The 13,412-nt window shown below is 43.8% G+C and overlaps 1 protein-coding gene across 1 annotated transcript in view; it reads right to left on the bottom strand.

Annotated features, from left to right (window-relative positions):
• Positions 1-803: 803 nt before the first annotated feature.
• The window catches only part of AP1S3 (adaptor related protein complex 1 subunit sigma 3), a 56,317-nt gene continuing 43,708 nt past the window's right edge, over positions 804-13,412 (bottom strand). Inside the window, exons 4-5 of the mRNA XM_060623881.2 lie at positions 7,532-7,669; positions 804-2,639 (exon numbers count right to left, since the gene is read on the bottom strand). Of these exons, the coding sequence (XP_060479864.1) occupies positions 2,604-2,639; positions 7,532-7,669 (174 nt within the window). The 3' untranslated portion in view covers positions 804-2,603. The remainder of the gene's footprint in view (positions 2,640-7,531; positions 7,670-13,412) is intronic.

Below are 13,412 nucleotides of genomic sequence, written 5' to 3'. Positions count from 1 at the left end.
TGAAAAGGATTTGCATTACTTTAGGAGACTTGATTTGGCAAAAAAAAAAAAAAAAAAAAAAAAGTTTGAATGAATTAAAAATTCCCTTACTTTGTCCCAACTTAACGTTTGCTCATGAAAGAAATTACTAGACTTAAAGAATGCATCATTGACTACACGCCAAGAGATCAGATTACCAAAATGTGGGTGAATGATGAGGAGAAGTCAGTCGAAGCAAAGCAGTTCAGACTCTTCTCTCCATTTGCTCTCACCTGCTTGCAAAGCTGCTTCCTGACGGTAAGTGCCAAGAAACCACAGAGATCACATTGAAGGGACTATCACCAGGAATTAGGGGTAGAAACTTCTAGCATAAAATTTGATCAAAAACCAATTCTATTCGTAAAAAACACACTCAAATTCCTCGTTAAAAAATGTAAAAACATTTTATTTGGAAGTTTTATACAAATTTAGTATTTATTATCGTTCACTTGGTAGTTCTATTATAATTGTATAATATAAAGAAAATATAATGATTGCTTTCACCGAGACCCACATAAAATGTCCCCCAAATACCTCATATTCACCCGGCGTGCTCCATCATTACGCTCGTTTTCTATGTGAGACACCGACACGGAGTCTGAAAGCCCAGTATACAGCTTGATAATGTCTAACGTGGGATTAGCCCATTTGAAAGAATACATGAATAAATACCTTCACCCAAAAATGGCCGAAAACTTCAAAAGAACCAGGAAAACACAATGACTTACATAAAGTCTACCTTTGCAGAACTTTTTGTTTTTTTTTTAATGTTTATTTTTGAGAGAGAGAGAGAGAGAGAGAGAGCACAAGCTGGGGAGGGGCAGAAAAGGAGAGGGAGACACAGAATCAGAAGGAGGCTCCAGGCTCCGAGCACAAGAGCCCAATGAAGGGCTTGAACTCACAAACCGTGAGATCATGACCTGAGCCGAAGACGGACGCGTCACCGACTGAGCCACCCAGGGGCCCCACAAACCTTTTTAAAAATAAAAGAGTTCCACCATATTGACAACACAAATCGGAAGACATCAAATAAACAGAGTGATCAAAAATGGCAGTTAAACTTCAATCCAATGCCATCATTGTAATCACAGGATTAGCCTGAGTAAATAGATATTAAAAGCCCAGTAATTCCTTCGTATACTAATCTGAGTTCCTTCTTTTTAGTAACGGCTCTATTGAGGAATTGGCCAAGTTTTTCTTCTGTTTGTGTCTTATTTTTCCTTAAATATATCTGGCAAGACGAATCAGAGAGGGCATTCATGTTCTCTAAAGGTCCACCATATAGGATCTTCTAGAGAAAGAATACAACAACAAGCACACTGCTCTCTTAGGAAAAGCATGAGGGATCCCTAACCACTCCAACCCGAATGATACCAGACCTCAAAATGAACATGGAAAATGCACACGTAGGACATCAGAGGTGGGGCATCAAGACAGAGTGTTACGAGCTATTTCCCTGTAATGTCTGATCACGTTTACTACCTGGTTACAGAGAACTTTCATTCCGGCAAATCAGGAATGCAACATATTGAGAATAATAATGATCAGCAGCAAATATTTAATTCGGGGCATGAGGAAGTAAGAAAGGAGGAAGGGCATCTACTATATAGGCTGTTATAATAAGTAAGTCTAATAAACAATCAGTCGTCAAACATAGTAGATACACATTAAAACATGTTTGAAGCAAAATCTCTCAAGCAGCTAAGTGCTTGGAACCTTAAAACTTATTAAAATAGTAGTAGTTATAATAATTACTGCTACTTTTATTCATCTTTATTATACTATTGTTATAATAAGGGAAGTCATAGACACTGTATCTCCAGAAGTCTCAAATCCTTAATAAATACAGAGAGTTTATAGGAAAATATAACCTCATAATGGAATGCCCTTTATATTCAATTAAAAGGTAAAATGAAAATCTCGACTAGATAGCAGCTTCCATGATATCAAAACCACTTAAGTCCCTTACTATCTTTGGTTATTTTCCTTAATTCCAACCCTGAAAAAATAAAGAATGCAGGACATTAAAATCAGATACATTGTATCTGGACTGAAATTTACATTTTACTAAGTGTATCCAAAAAAAAAAAAAAATGTCTAGCATTATGTATGAACTCTGAACTATTAACATAATTTTGAATTATCATACAATTTAAAAAGTTGAACATTTAGAAAAGAATTATTCATAATACAACATGTATTTCATGTTCAAAACCATGGGTTATTATTCAGCTGTCAGTAGAGAATGGAATGCAACAATAAACATATTGCAACACCTTTACTTAAATTAGCTTAAAAATATCACATGGAATTAAAGCACTGTAGACACATACCCAGTCTACTGAGTCATAAAGCAGTTGCTTGAACATCCAGAGCCACAATAAGTAGTTACGTACAGCATAATACAGATATGTAATAACGATAAATATGTTATGTGAAACAAGTTAATTGCTAGTTAATGAAGGATCCCTTTTAGGTTATTTTTGGCATGCTGCCAGAAGCTCGTCAAGGAACTGGACGGCAGGTTCTGCTAATTTACAGGCTCACAGCGTGGGGGACTCGGGAGTCTTCAAGTAGACGTGCGGTTAAAATGTAGGCTTGCTCATATATTCTTCCATCGTCTGAAAGAGAACGAGAAATTAGAACAAGAGCCCCTTCGACAGCCTTTAGCAGAATGTGAAACCTTTGTCATTCTTTTACTTCCTTATTGTTTGTGGTTATTGAACAGAAGTTATCTAAACGGGGATGGACATCAATCTTTGCATTCTGATCAAGAACAGCGGTTCAAAGTTTGAGCGTAACGTGCATACACATCCATGTGGCTGGAACTTAATAACTTTCCACGGAAAAAGCTACGCTTGATCCCAAAAAGAATGTCCGATAAGAGAAATTCTAAAGCAACAGCTGCCAATATGCCACTGCTGACTTCGGATAAACGTGCCTAAATGATCATGAGCACCCACCTCCAGGCACACGTAGTAGAGAAATCTCGACTGTATTTCTGTAACATCAGAATTGCTACGGATACCGTGCAAAGCATCTTTCTACGCTTGTTGGCAAGATATAAAAAGCACACACAAACTAGGATTCTTAAGGATTTCTTCCATGTATTTTGAAAAGGCTTTCCTCCAAAGTATGCGAACTTCCTTCATCCTCCTCACCAGTTAGCAAGTTTGTTAACATGCCAGAAGGCCATAATTTTTTGCCAGTACTTTTTAAGAAACGTTCGGCCAGATTCACAGGTAGAGTTGAAATATACCGTGATGGGCAAGCCCTTTACCATGCAAGATAAATGGGTCGTCTCTTGCATTCTCTTCTATTGTAGACTTATATATTTGTGTAACACAGTGGCTCCTGTGTCGAATCAATACAAAGTTCAAGGGGGCAGCCTTGGGGAAACGCCCCTGCCTCTTTCGTGTAAGCCCCAGTCAGCTCCATCAGCAGTGATCAAACTGTACTTAACCTTGAACCTCAGGGTGCATAATTCACTTGCACCTGGCCGGGAAGACAATCGATCCGCATGGGCCAAACGGCAAGGCCATGGCTAAGCAATATCACTCAGAGGGAACCAAGGTTGGAAATCAGGCGTTCCAACGGGTTTTCACCAGCTCTGTTTAGAATTCCAGGGCTCCTATGCTGAAAGACTTGCGCTCGGTCACCCACACTTTCTTATAAAGCTCTTACGCCTCCAGATGAGCACTGGCCAAGAGAAGCCCACACCCCCAGCCCTCTGCCCTGTCTGCATCTCCTCTTACAATTGCTGCCGGTGTCTTCAAACTTAGCAGGGCTATCACACTGGCCAGGGGCCCACGCCTGTTTTCTAGCACCTAGAGTTTATACCATTTGAAAAGGAATACAAAGTTGCAAATACAAAATTGGGTATGAAGTTGATTTAGAATGAGGAAGGCAGTAACAGATTATGTGTTTTTAAAGGACAAGTATCCCAAAATCCAGAACCATAGCCTAAGGTTTTCATTCATTAAGTGTCTGACATGCTTCTATAATGTATTCACTGTATGGCTACATGCGCTTTGCGGCTACGATATCTTACCTTTATAAATTCCACCACATGAGCCTGCAGCCTCGGAAGGGGCTTGGGCCAGCAAAAGCCTCTGGAACTGTCACTTTGCTGGCTTCTAGTTATCGGCACCACCTCCCACCACTGGCTACCTCAGTCGGCTACAGACGACACTGACTGTCCTTTCTGGGCCATGCTGTTACTCAAGTTACATGAATCAATAGCGTACAAGGTTGGTATTTTCTTGAGCTTCCTGCTTTCAAGGTTGGAAAAGACACTCAAGGCTGGCACAACCTTAAAGAGCTCTGTGTTTCACAAGAGGACCAGGATCTGTCCCTCAGGACCCCTTCTTGCACCACCGAGTTTCTTGTGGATTTCGCACTGTACATACTGTAACTTTTTACTGCTTTATGGCTTTGCTTAGCAGTTAACATGGGTTGTGGGTTTTGTTTTCGTCATTGTTGTTGTTGTTGTTTTAGAGAGAGAGAGAGAGAGAGCGCGCAGAGGAGGGGCAGAGAGGGAGAGAGGATCCCAAGCAGGCTTCATGCTCAGTGTGGAGCCCAAGGATCCTGGGATCATGACCTGAGCCAAGATCGGAAGTAGGACACCTAACTGACTGAGCCACCGAGGTACCCCAACGTGGGTTGTGCTTTTCAGGGTGACGACAATGTGGGGATGCACCTATGCCATTCTCATGCCTCCACGCATACACAGGCAAGGTATCCTCTCGCTTGAGCCAATGAGACACCATTTTGACTCGGGCTCCTCATTTTGTGGGGAAACCTCTTCTGTCCGTCGCCCCCACTGGTGATGCCAGGAATTGCAACCCCTGCAGGTAATAAGCTAACTACCTTCCTCTTTCAGTTTGTTTTCTTATCACTTCAAGCCACTGTCCACGGGTTGTCACCCACAAAATAAGATACCTCCAAAAGTCACCCCCAACCAATTAAACTGTTCTTTGCATTTTTTTATTAAAAAAATTTTTTTTAATGTTTATTTATTTTTGAGAGAGGGAGAAACAGAGAATGAGCAGGGGAGGGGCAGAGTGAGGGAGACACAGAATCCGAAGCAGGCTCCAGGCTCTGAGCTGTCAGCACAGAGCCCGACGCGGGGCTCGAACTCACAGACCGTGAGATCGTGACCCAAGCCGAAGTTGGACATTAACCGACTGAGCCACCCAGCTCCCCTAATCTGTTCTTTTTTAATCCATATCACTAACACCAAGCCCCAGGACACTCAGAATAATCTTTGAGCATTTGCAAATTTAAGACTCTGTGTCTTCTTACTAATAAATATGCGAGGATGGCCTTTTTATTCTAAGAAACCTTTATTAATTAGGGGTCAGGGAAAGTTCTAGGGGCTAAAAGCGAAAGCAATGTTACAAAGGCCTCCCTTAACCTTTAGTAGCTAAAATATGTGCTTAGGTCCAAAGGACAGGGAAAAAAAGGAAGCAGTATTTTTTTTTTCTTTCTGTAATTACATGGCTTGTGCCTAGTCATTCTACACTTTTCTGACCGGATATACACAGCCCATTTTTCAGCCAGCTCCCCAAACGTTCACTGACTTAGCTGAAGTACCTGGAGCCCAAGAGAATGCTGATAACGTTGTGTCTATTTGGCAGGTGCTGTTAGTTTACCCAGAGAGATTTAGAGGGCAGTCATGACATTGCCTGGTCACCATGGGGACACAGAGGCTAAACGGAGGGGCCCGTGAGCCCTGCCCATCAAGACCTTCCGCTCGATCAGCAAGAACGCGAACTACCAGTTAGCGTTTAATTGTGGAAGGGCTCTTACTTGAAATACCTGCTTCCCAGATTTCTGTGGAACTAGCAGCATCAGATGCACTCCCAGCTCTTTAAAACCCTGTATTTCTTCCAGAGCAGGAATTCAAAATAACCCAGATTGTGTCCTGGCCCCAGTTCAGAAAGCTGCAATTAGTGCCCAAGACCCCGCTAAAAAGTCTCTTTCTCCCGTAAGTAGACTCCCCAGTAAGGGCCCTGAGGATAGGGTTATAAATAACCCTTGGCATATTTTAAGAAAGGTTGTCCTGTGGAATTTCCAAACCCCTGATTTCTCAAGCACCTTGAGAAATTCCCTTCCTTTGGCATTTGGAGAGAGCCAAGCAAACATCAGAAGGTTTAAATGCATTTCTTGCGGTGAGGACACCTCCAGAGGGAGATGAACCAGTCTCCTCAAAGGCACACGCGGATGCTTCCGGGCACCTACTCCAACAGGTGTCTTCCTCAGAGTCCATTCACCTGAGCTCTGCTTCCCCCCGGATGGGCTGGAATAAGTCATCAGCTCAGCGAGGTGCCAGAAAAGTTGCTGGGAGACCATGCCTGATGCTGTTTTATTAAGCCAGTCTCTTATTTCTTGAACAGCAGGAAGAATGGCTTTAACGCCATTTTTTAAAAGAGAGCATGTAATCCTCTGGAATCTCATGACCTGCCATTGTGAGACAGGCAGGTGGAAAGACCCAGTGACGCTGTGGGAAGAAGTACCTAGAGGTGGCCTGTGCTGGGGTTGGTGGGATCACATTAGGAGGCCAAAGGTCAGTGGGGTGCCGTGCTCCCCGTCAGTGTCCTTGGGAGGAGTCAAGGGGCTGATGTAGGTAAGTTCCCTTATTAGGTGTGACGTATGGTGCAGATCTGCACCGCTTCTAGAAGCCCCATATGGGACGTCTGGGTGGCTCAGTCGGTCGAGCGTCTGATTCTTGATTTCGCCTCAGGTCACGATCCCGGAGTCGTGGGATCGAGCCCCGCATCGGGCTCCGTGCTGAGCAAAGAGCCTGCTTGAGAGTCTCTCTTCCCCCCTCTGCCCCTCTCCCTCACTCATGGGCACTCTCTCTCTCTCTCTAAAATAAAAAATAAATAAAATAAAAGACCCACTGTATTTTATGTAAATATCACAGAGTCAGGAGCACGACCACATGGATGCTTCAGGGCCCATTTATACCTTGGCAAGCAAACCACAGGATTCCCAATTTACTTATGCAAATAGGAGCACACGTGCAGCCTCGCCAGGAGGTGTAAGGAATTTTAATTACAATGATAAATGCCATCTTCAATAATAAACTTCTAATATCCCTGGCAAATGGAGTGACAATGCACTGCTATCCTCCTTTCCCAGGGGAGCACAGATATTTTAATGAAAGTCTTTTTATACCTCTCATTAAATGTCTGAAAAAAAAATAGCACCCAGCTTTTGGTTCCTTGTTGACAACTGAGGTACCCTCACTAAAGAGCTCAGCCAAACACGAAAAGCCAAGACTCTGGAGCCCAGCTTCCTGGGTTCAACTCTCTATTCCACACTTTCCAGCTGTGTGACATCAGGCAGGTTGTTTAACCTCTCTGTGTCTCCGTTCACTCGCCTCTTAAGAGCGAACACAGGTAAGTTGCTTAAAAACCGCACCCCGCACAGCGTCAAGGGCTCAAGAAGTGTCGGCCAACACACAATCATCATCGTCCCCATCGTTATCTGTCCCCGTTGTACTGACCTCCTGTAACATATCAGAATCTTCAATGGCCTTGACAGCAGATTTCTTGGACGTTTCCTGAATTTCTCCACCCATTATAAACTCGTCGAGGATGAAATAAGCCTTTTCGAAATTAAAGATAATATCCAGCTCGCAGACCTGGTCAGACAAAAACAAACGTGTTGGTGAACTTGCAGGAGCAGCAGGGGAAACACGAATCAGCCTCAAGCGTTTCCAACAGCCACACCCAGGTGGCGCACCAAAGGGAAAACTATCAAATGGTATTCTAAGGACAGAAAAATAGAAGTGGGGAATCCCAGGCGCTTTAGCAAAAGTAAAACCACATTCTATTAAGCAGACCATGTCCTTAAATAATATTCTTTGACGTCACAACAAGAAATTTGAGACTCGGGAGAGGGATCGGGCAGCATGGCTCCTATTTCCACCTGCCCGAACGGAAGCCGAGTCCCCAGTGATGTCAGGCACGAGGGCCTCGCCTCCTTCCTCCCGCTCTCTGGTCCGTAAGTCTGGGCTCCTAGCTACAGGACTATCAGCAGCTCACTCTTCAGAGGCAAGTCAGCTCACCTGTGCTAATTTCTCTCAAAATTATGCCACAAGCCAGTGGTTCTCAAACTTCAGAGCGCACTGAATCCGCACGGAAGGCACCTGCTGGGCCCCCACCCTGAACGTTAGGATTTGGCGGGTCTGGGTAAGGCCCGAGAGTCTGCACGTGTGAGGGGTTCCCAGGCGATGCTAATGATGGAGGTCTGGGGACCACAGGGGGAGAACCACTGTCACAGACCAAAGCAGAGCCTAATAGATTTCGTGGTTCAAGTGAAGCCAGAGGCAAGAGAGCCGCCCCTCATGATCCCAACAGGGCTTGTTTCCAATTCCCTGATTGGCCACGCTGGCACTCTCCTGGGGTTTTCCTTCTCACGTTTTCCTCAACTCCCCGACGTCCCCGTTCCTATTCCACACCCTCTGGAAGGTTGCTGCTAACTGCAAGTTTCTCGCCCTCTGCCCTCCGCCTCCTTTACCTCTCAGTAGCACTGGAAACACTCCACCATGTCTCTCTTGAAAAATCTCTCCCTTGCTCCCTGACCTTGGCCATACCATTCAAGGCCTGTTCTTGCCCAACATCTCTGGTGATTCCTTCGCAGACTCGCTGGATGATTTATCTCCCCCGCTACTTTGCATTCGGTGAAGAAGTATTTCTGGAGGGGGGCTTGGGACATCAGCAAAATCAACATCGCTGCTTCATGCCGTTTACATTCTAGTGACCCACCTTCTTCTTCAGCACTGGCGTGTTTCATGAGAGCTTCTTCTCTTTGCGATACATATACTCTAGACAACCTCACAGACTCTCTATGGCTGCATCTCGCATCCAGGGTCCCATAACCTGGATGTGTAGCCCTGATCTCCTTCTGGAGCGAGTCCAATATCTTCACCTGCTCAGGAGACACGTCTGCCTGGACATTCCTCAGTCCAAGTCACCATCTGCCAAACTGAAGTTAAGCATATTCTCTTCCCCGCAGACCATTTTGCTTAGTAGCTGAAAATTCGATCTGTGGCTTGACCGAATTCACTCCACAGTGCCGCTGATTTCTCCCTCCCCGTCATTCTTCTCCCCCTGCCTCGGGTCTCACGCCGCTCAGTCTGGTCATCAGTTCCTGTTGATTCCATCGTGTAAATAAACGACACCCCTTCGTCTCTTCTGTCTGCTACCCTTTCGCCGCCTTCTCTCAGGCCTGCAACCTCTCTCACCGAGGCCACTGCAATGACCTGTTAGGTGGCGTCGGTCCCCACTCAAGGCCAACAATGACTAACGCTCTGCTAAAGTGCTGATCTCGTTCCTCTCCTGTGTAAGGTCTTATGTCCAGAACAAAGTTTTAATTCCTCTACATGCCTTTTGGGACTCTTTACCACCTAGCCTGGGCCCCCCTCTTTCTAGCTTCCTGTGTCAGCATCACCCCCGTGCTACAGCCACGGTCCACTGTGTTCTTTTATGCCTTTACCTTTGCACATACGAGCGATTCCTGGGATACACCCCAGATGTCCTTTTCTTTACGCTGCTGGCAAAATGAAGCTCACTTGGGGCGCCTGGGTGGCTCAGTCGGTTAAGCGTCCGACTTCGGCTACACTCAGGTCATGATCTCGCAGTCCGCAAGTTCGAGCCCCACGTCGGGCTCTGTGCTGACAGCTCAGAGCCTGGAGCCTGCTTCAGATTCTGTGTCTCCCTCTCTCTCTGACCCTCCCCTGTTCATGCTCTGTCTCTCTCTGTCTCAAAAATAAATAAATGTTAAAAAAAAAATTAAAAAAAAAATGAAGCTCACTTTTCCAAGGCCAAACTCAAAAGTCAGGGGTACAGAGATTCCACCAAAGCCTCTTTTCCCCCACTCAGATTTCACACCACTTGCTCTGTGTTCTCTCTTACATCTGTGGGCACTAGGATATGCTTACTTATCGATCTCTCCCCCAGCACTGTGAGCTCAGGCACAGACCTCAGTCATCTTAATATCCCCGGTATCCAGCACATCATAGGATGCAGGACATGTCTGTAGGATAAATGAGTCAGTCACTATTTAGGCCTTGTTTCTATGAGGCTGGGAATTAATGGGTTCCCAGATCACTGATTCTCTGATCCTACTGAGGGCTACAACGTTACATGAAGCAGACGTCAACGTTTTAACAAACTGCTTCACGTATTTAGGACTTAGGTCAATGAAGTTGCAGACTCTACGAGGTAAATCATTAGGTAAATATCACAACCATAAATGGCCAGCTCAGAAAAACTCTTCCAACTACCTGCAAAGGTCCTGGTCTCCTTATTCACTAGAAAACAGCAGTAAGCGGGTAAATCCACAACAAGCGGGTGTATACATCTATCTCTACCTCCTCCCTCCCGCAACAGTCTGTCTGCCTCTCTGTTGTGACGGTGTGGAAATTCCATGTAGAAGTTGGAAAGAATGCGAGAGATTTCCATGGACAAATGGGGAAAGAACTCCAAGGTACATTTGGAGAGGGGAGAGAAAAGAAAGCAAGCTGCAGACTACCATGCGTAATGCAATCCCATTTAGAAATAAAACTGCGTATGTCTGGTTAAAGAAGACACAAGGAGCAAGCAGTTACCAGAGGTCAGTAGAGGCAGGAAGTCAGGAGTAACAGTAGCAAAAGCTGAGGAACCTCAGAGTTCAAGGCAGGCGTAGACAGGAATCGGAGACAGACGGGAGCCTCATTAGGAGAAACCAGCAGCTGGGATCCTGCAAGGTGAACCTGGCAGATACTAATGCAAGTTTTTCAGGAACGTCTCAAACCCCACTCGCAGACAGCTATGGGGCGGTTAACTGACTGCATCTAGTTTCAAGGGAAGGGAATAAAGTCTCAGGCACGCAAAATCCGATAGAGAACACACACGCGCAGGCACACATGCACACACACACACACACACACACACACACACAGCAGCAACTTGGATGTACAGTGACTATCTCTAGGTTATAAGGAAACAGGTGTACAAGTTCTATCGGAACTGTAGGGAGTGTCACATATGAGCAACGATTTTGTATACAGCAACTCCAAAATGCTACTTCTATGGTTATTCTTTGAGCCTAACCCCAAGGGGTTACTGTATCTGAGAGCAGAAACAGGAAACACCTCCCGGAGCACCCTAGACCAAATGCAGGTTTCTTCGGCTAACTGCCCAATTACTCAAATACTGGTGATTCCACTTAAAGGTACTGTCCCAGTACATCAGGAACGTGCCCTCAATGCTTAAATTACCGCATTTCATCTATTATGTAAAAATAAATGGTTTCTGTGTTTATAAACACGTGAGCATCTGAATTTTTTTTTCACATTTTCTTGTGTATATATAGACTCTGGAAGAAAGCTTATAAGAAGGCAGAAACAGTGATAATTTAATTTCACCCTTGATCTCTTAGCCTGTGCTTTAATTTGGCTTGAGGGTCTTCTCTTAGAGCAGAATACATGACTTTGTAAGATTATTTCTGACATTTCATTAACTAAATACTTTTGGATAGAGTCTAAGAAGAGCCTTCTCTTACTGAATTCTGTTCTAAAGTAAGTACAAAAAGTTTAAATTACATACAGCAAACTTATAAAACCATATATAAAATAATAATTACAGTTTAAGGTACAACGACATAGCAATTGACAGTTTATAAAGTATTGTCGATCACACTGTCTCTTTGATCCCCACAACAGCCCCATGAGATTAGCAAAGTAAATATTTCTGTTAACCTTTTGGAGTGTTATTTTCTTATCTGTGAAATTAGAGATCTATCATAAGCCAAATCACGGGTCTGGTTAGTGGGGTGACTGGGCACCACTCACTCAGGACCTAGCAGGACTCAGAGCCTTCCTCCTCCTAGAAGAAAACTTCCTAAATCAAGATCAAGCTTCTTTGGGATAGCAACACCCATACCCTCTGAGCACATCAGCAAAAACTCACACCACAGTCTGTAATGGGAAAATACGGCAGGTGGCTAAATCCTCAAACAGACCTTTATCTACTCTAAGACTCTGGGGCATCTCTTCGTAGCCTCTGTAAATTGGGGTTAATGCTGTTTACGGAAGATTGAAAGATTAACTAGTTAATCCGTGTAAATCTCCCTGGAATGGAAAAATGCTCAAAAAATACATAAGTTAGTAGCCAGAGAGTTTGATTGATCTGGCATAGGAAGGGAATATTTTCCACTGTTATAAGAGAAACACAGTACAAAGTTTTCTCTTGGATAATATCAAGGGCAGAATTCAAGGAAACCTTCAGTATTAACAAAGAAAAAAAGAGTGCCAAAGAGAAATAGATTATTCCTGAGATGATGTCAATGAGAATCAGTACTGGTAGGCTTTGCTCATCACAGTTAATTAATAAGAACTGAACACCTACTGGGCACATAGCCTTGAATTGCTCTTAGCTGCTCTTAGCTTAATAAAAGATTCATTGAATTTTTTAGTGAATTAAATTTTGGTCCATGGCAAAGACAGAGCTTCTAAAGGTACGCCACAATAGGATGAAAAATTAATGTTAGAGAAATAGGAATTCATTCTGATTCTCCTTATATCTTAACTGAGCTTAGCATTGGTGAAGGTGATTTAGATTGTCTTAAGAAAGCAATGTGTCGTGATAAGACTAAGATCGAAATTTAACCCCGATTCACGTTATCACAGTTGGGTAAATCTAGGAAAACATATAGTTCAAACCAGAGTGCAGAAATTAGGGGCAGAAGGTCCTAGGGAAGCCTGGGCCTCACAAAAACTCCTGCAGGCCTTTACAAAAGGCCAGGTCTGCAGTGGATTTCAAAATGTCAGGCTTCATTTGAATAATGGAAAGCATAAATTTAACTAATCTCAAGTTTGAAAACATGCTATTATATGTTTGCAAATCTCTCTTTAAAAAAATGAAAACCCATGGAGGGAGGGGAAGAAAAAAAAAAGAGGTCAGAGAGGGAGAGAGCCAAAGCATAAGAGACTCTTAAAAACAGAACAAACTGAGGGTTGATGGGGGGTGGGAGGGAGGGGAGGGTGGGTGATGGGTATTGAGGAGGGCACCTTTTGGGATGAGCCCTGGGTGTTGTATGGAAACAAATTTGACAATAAATTTCATATATTGAAAAATAAATAAATAAGTAAATAAAAACAAACTTAGAGAAAACCTAAGAGGAAGAGAAAGAAAAATGGTCTGCCTGTCTTACTCTGTATACTTACCAACAACCTGAATCTCTGAAGCAACATTAAAGGTCATCTAACATCATTTATAAAGGGAATAAAGGAGAATCAAAAGGATACAGGGAGGGAGGGAGAGAAAATTCTTTCAAAAACCTTTCAAGTGCTCACGCTGGTGAAAATCGTTGCAAGAAATCTGATAAAACCCCAACCAATA

Source organism: Panthera onca, chromosome C1 (genome assembly GCF_046562875.1).
Source record: "Panthera onca isolate mPanOnc1 chromosome C1, mPanOnc1 haplotype 2, whole genome shotgun sequence".
NCBI lineage: Eukaryota > Metazoa > Chordata > Mammalia > Carnivora > Felidae > Panthera > Panthera onca.
Note: the sequence above shows the minus strand (reverse complement) of the source record. Positions and strands in the feature narration are given on the sequence as shown.